The sequence below is a fragment of the Triticum dicoccoides genome, chromosome 7B, assembly GCF_002162155.2.
Source record: "Triticum dicoccoides isolate Atlit2015 ecotype Zavitan chromosome 7B, WEW_v2.0, whole genome shotgun sequence".
NCBI classification, from domain to species: Eukaryota; Viridiplantae; Streptophyta; class Magnoliopsida; order Poales; family Poaceae; genus Triticum; species Triticum dicoccoides.
The window spans coordinates 454,964,808-454,970,103 of NC_041393.1; the positions used below are offsets into that span (position 1 = coordinate 454,964,808).

Sequence of the window (5,296 nt, forward strand, 5' to 3'; positions counted from 1 at the left end):
TATGGGTGATCACTGCAGTACCACTTGATTATTTATGTTCACAATTTTGACTATGTTTGGTAGGCACATCTGAAACAAAATAGGGAGATAATCTACTTCACTTAAACAGGGCATTGTTATGTGAGCTTGGAAGCATTGTTAGTTTTTGTTGTAGAATTAGTAATGCAAGTTAGAACATATTTCTTTCTCGCAGCAAGCCTGCAACTCACTGTTATTTCACTCTGTTTCTACCTCACTACCGAAAAATTTGTCTACTATTGAATTGCACATTGATTGAGTTAAAATGCAGATTTATTGATATCTCTCGGGATCAGAAGCTGCATTTATGGAAGAGTGATTCGGCTGAAATCTCCTTCTCATCACTCGTGTCAGCTATTTGCTCGTCTGGCTCAAACAAGCCGAGGAATGGAAGCCTAGTGGCTTCATCATCCTGGATTGCAGCAGGTCTAAGCTCTGGTTATTGTCGATTACTTGATGAGCGTAGTGGAAAAATCATTGCAGTTTGGCGAGCACATGATGGTCACATTACGAAGGTATGCCAATGCCCCTACTAGGTTGCTATCCATCATAGGGCAAAACCATGAGCAATTGTTATTCTGGCATCTGACTGGTTCCTTTCTATTTGCGCATAAAGTTGGCATCACCAGAGGACCACTTGATTGCTTCTAGCTCCCTTGACAAGACACTTCGAATTTGGGATCTAAGAAGGTATTATTCTTTGGCTGCAACAATTCATTGGTTGTATTACCTATTTTGGTATGATATGTTCTCCATTCTCTTATTGTATTAGTGCAGTATCATATCTGAAAAGACGAGGACAACAACAACAACAACAAAGCCTTTAGTACCAAACAAGTTGGGGTAGGCTAGAGGTGAAACCCATAAGATCTCGCAACCAACTCATGGTTCTGGCACATGGATAGCAAGCTTTCACGCACCCCTGTCCATGGCTAGTTTTCTGGTGATACTCCGGTCCCTGTCCATGGCTAGTTCTCTGGTGATACTCCGGTCCTTCAGATCTCTCTTTACGGACTCCTCCCATGTCAAGTTCGGTCTACCCCGACCTCTCTTGACATTATCAGCACGCTTTACCCGCCCTCTATGCACTGGCGCTTTTGGAGGCCTGCGCTGAATATGCCCAAACCATCTCAGATGATGTTGGACAATATTTTCTTCAACCGGTGCTACCCCAACTCTATCTTGTATATCATCATCCCGGACTCGGTCCTTCCTTGTGTGGCCACACATCCATCTTAACATGCGGATCTCCGTCACACCTAACTGTTGAACATGTCGCCTTTTAGTCGGCCAACACTCAGCGCCATACAACATTGCGGGTCGAACCGCCGTCCTATAGGACTTGCCTTTTAGCTTTTGTGGCTCTCACTTGTCACGGAGAATGCCAGAAGCTTGGCGCCACTTCATCCATCCGGGCTTGGCTCGATGGTTCACATCTTCATCGATATCCCCATCCTTCTGTAGCATTGACCCCAAATATCGAAAGGTGTCCTTCTGAGGCTGCCCATCAAGGCTAACCTCCTCGTGCCTAGTAGTACTGAAACCGCACCTCATGTACTCGGTTTTAGTTCTACCAAGTCTAAAACCTTTCGATTCCAAGGTTTGTCTTCATAGCTCTAACTTTCTATTTACCCTGTCCGACTATCATCGACTAGCACCACATCATCCGCAAAGAGCATACACCATGGGATATCTCCTTGTATATCCTTTGTGACCTCATCCATCACCAAAGCAAAAAGATAATGGCTCAAAGCTGACCCTTGGTGCAGTCCTATTTTAATCGGGAAGTCATCATTGTCGCCATCACTTGTTCGAACACTTGTCACAGCATTATTGTACATGTCCTTGATGAGGGTAATGTACTTTGCTGGGACTATGTGTTTCTCCAAGGCCCACTATGTGTTTCTCCAAGGCCCACCACATCACATTCCGTGGTATCTTATCGTAGGCCTTTTCCGAGTCAATGAATACCATATGCAGGTCTTCTTTTGCTCCCTGTATCTCTCCATGAGTTGTCGTACCAAGAAAATGGCTTCCATGGTCAACCTCCCAGGCATGAAACCAATCTAATTTTTGGTCATGCTTGTCATTCTTCTTAAGCAGTGCTCAATGACTCTCCCATAGCTTTCATTGTATGGCTCATCAGCTTAATTCCACGGTAATTAGTACAACTCTGAACATCTCCCTTGTTCTTGAAGATTGGTACTAATATACTCCGTCTCCATTCTTCTGGCATCTTGTTTGCTCGAGAAATAAGGTTGAAAAGCTTAGTTAGCCATATATAGCTATGTCTCGGAGGCCTCTCCACACCTCAATGGGGATACAGTATCATATCCGAAAAGAGACGTACAATTTTCTTGCACTATTTGTGTTCTGAAACTTTCCTGATACACCACTACTTGTTTGGGCCATAGTGGTAGTGATAAGATTATGTTATATCACACTGAATCCACAGTTTCATAGAAGCAGCAGTTTGATTATCAACTTTGGATCACACAATATGCATATATCTTATTGATTATGATTTGTTTCCAGTTTGAGCTTAGTTTCTTAAAGTTTTGTGTGCAATGTGACAGGAACCTATCAGTCCAGTCAAACGTTTTCAGAAGCCATTCAGATGGCATCTTTGACTTCTCTGTTTGGGGTCAAGACCTGGTTTCAGTGTCAAGAAACAAAATTGCACTTACTTCCCTATCGAGACCAACAAGTGAGGTATGTACTTTCTCCTCTTGACCACATTCACCACCACGCTCTTTTGCAAGCTTTATATTTGGAGCAGCAGTGCAGCCTCTTTTGGAATTTTACATACCATATGAATTGTAAGTCCACTCTGTTCCTGCCAAAGTAACTGTTGGTACATTTTGTCAAAAAAAAATCCATGCAGATCGGAAATCAGCAGCTCGTACTTCAGAACTTATATTCGTCTGACAGAGGAGTTAAATATAAAAACATGTCTGTTCTTTCGGCTATTTCTGTGCTTCCTTTGTCAAGATTGTTTGTCGTTGGAACAGAAGATGGTTTTCTCAAAATCTGCCACTAGATGTTTCCAGTAGTGGTAATCATCTCTCCCTTGTATCGACTTAAATATTTTAGCAGTGCCTCTCTCTTTTCTAACATTTTAGTGGTGCCCTGCTCATAGTTTTTGTTTACTTCAATTCGCCAGCAGTCACTACAGGTTACAGGATACATATGTAGCCAAATTTACTGTTGTAAAATTCATGGCTGAGTATAAGCTTCAAGTTTTGTCTAATCTTTTCCCTTGCAATTATGCATCGCTATATATTAATTGAACTTTCTAGCTTTGTTGTTCTAGTGAAGCCGAAGCTTGTAGCTCCCACTCTTTCCTCTAGTTTGTTGCACCGTATGGTTATGCTTGCCCAGTTTTGGACACAATGTATCCAAATTGTAGTTGGCAAAACCTGATCAACACTAGGAAAACTTGTCAGCATATATCGCATATATTTGTTATACTGGACTCTGGAGTCTGGTTACTCTACCAATAAATTATTTCTTGTTAACCGTGCTAAGGTGCCTAAGTCATCTTCTATCCCTTGAGTTGAGATCTGTTCCGAAACCTGCATGTCCTTTATTGGAGAAATGTTACAGTGTTGTCTGTCGATTTCCTATTGGTTTGTTCTGCCACAAAGCTGAGGATGCCTTCAATTTGCTGCAGACCTACCTGACATGGATCATGGGAGCTTAAATGTGGGTAGTTGGGTAGTTGTGGGGAAGAGTAAATTGGAGCTTGGCTTCTGTTACGGTCCTGGTATGAATGCTCTTGTTTACTGCAGTCTAAGGCCTTGCAACCCTCGGTATGCGCACCCAGGCCACTGTACACCCAGCATCAGATATGTACATAAGTGCAGTATGTCAAGTCTTGGCTTTATGATCTTAACTCAAGCTAGAAAGTACACCAACAGAGTAAACATGTATGGTCCCATGGAGATCTGCGGTCCATGTTTTGGTTTGACCGTAGCCAAAACCTTTGGAGCCACTGGCATAGCTACGCTCACTGGCAGGTGGGTCCTGCCGCAAAGAAACACAAGTTAGGCCCACCTTTCAGTTTCAGCCACAGCCATAACACAACGATCATGCACAGTACACTACACTAGCGGTTATAAAAGAGGGGGATGTGCAACTTGCTCTTGGCCAAACCAGAAGGTCGGCAAGCAAAAGCAGTAGCAACAATGGAGAGGCGTAGCGGCGTGAGCGTGAGCCTTGTTCTTGGCCTCCTGCTCGCCACCACCGTTGCTTGCCATGGTGCGAGGGACATCCCAGCAACTGAGCCCGAGTCCTACCGTCCCCATAACGTCTTTGGGTTCGGTGGTTTCTACCCTGGCCCGTCCGTCAACTGGGTGTTTCCGGGGCCAAACGGCGTCACACCACAGGTAGGCTTCGGCGGGATCCCGGGCTCTAGCTCCTTCCCTGGCACTAGTGGCTCGTCCGGCAGCAGTGGAGTGGTCGGCATTCATGGTGCTGCCAATCCCTGATCGTGTTGTTGTCTGTCTTGGTGTCTTGATGTTTAAGATTGCTCTTTAGAGCCATGCAGGTGCAGCATTCTACCGTGGTGGTAGAGAGTAAGCTTCTTGCTTGCTCTAGTTTAGCAGTATTGTGTTATGGCTTATGTGTGTGTTGTTTTCAAGTGATCTGTGTCCCGTGTCTTTGTAAAAGACTTGTTCTTGGCTGTTATTTAACCTTGTGTACTTCTTAGATGTTGTATTGCTGTCGTGGGTTCGAAGTCCCTTTGCTGTATCTTTGATTTGGAGAGTGAGGGTTTGAACCCATGAGCTGGATCACCACAACCTTGTCCTGTGTTCCGTGTCTCGTCTCTTTTAAGTATTTCCATCATTCTTCTCAGTGTGCTTTCAGTTTATTATGTTGTTGATGAAATGCATTTCCATATCTTTGTTCTTGTTTATTTTCTGTGACCATTCATAGGTTGGTTCAACTTGCGGCATCATCTTTAGTTATGGAACACTGGGTAGCATTGATATTGTGCACATTGGTTAAGCACCTGGAAGACTACAGCCAGCCAGTTATAATTGATAATTGTTATGCTCAGTGATAGGTCCCAGCTTGTTGTATTCGAACTTTTTTGCATCAAGTTTATGGCCTTTTCCCCTCCTTTTCCTTATGAATGGCTGGTTCTCTTATCTACTACAAATGCCGAGAGGTTGTAATGGGAACCGTTGAAGATCTTCTAAGTAAACTAACCACTACTTGTACTTACATCATTTTCTTTGTTGAGATGCTAGTCTTCCTGTTTGATATATGCACT

The 5,296-nt window shown here is 43.6% G+C and overlaps 1 protein-coding gene across 1 annotated transcript in view; it reads left to right on the forward strand.

Annotated features, from left to right (window-relative positions):
* The window catches only part of LOC119338982 (protein GFS12-like), a 15,316-nt gene extending 10,450 nt beyond the window's left edge, over nucleotides 1–4,866 (forward strand). The window contains exons 9-14 of the mRNA XM_037611177.1: nucleotides 194–210; nucleotides 290–533; nucleotides 635–708; nucleotides 2,595–2,730; nucleotides 2,903–3,073; nucleotides 3,692–4,866. Coding sequence (XP_037467074.1) covers nucleotides 194–210; nucleotides 290–533; nucleotides 635–708; nucleotides 2,595–2,730; nucleotides 2,903–3,058 — 627 coding nt within the window. The 3' untranslated portion in view covers nucleotides 3,059–3,073; nucleotides 3,692–4,866. The remainder of the gene's footprint in view (nucleotides 1–193; nucleotides 211–289; nucleotides 534–634; nucleotides 709–2,594; nucleotides 2,731–2,902; nucleotides 3,074–3,691) is intronic.
* The last annotated feature ends 430 nt before the right edge of the window (nucleotides 4,867–5,296 follow it).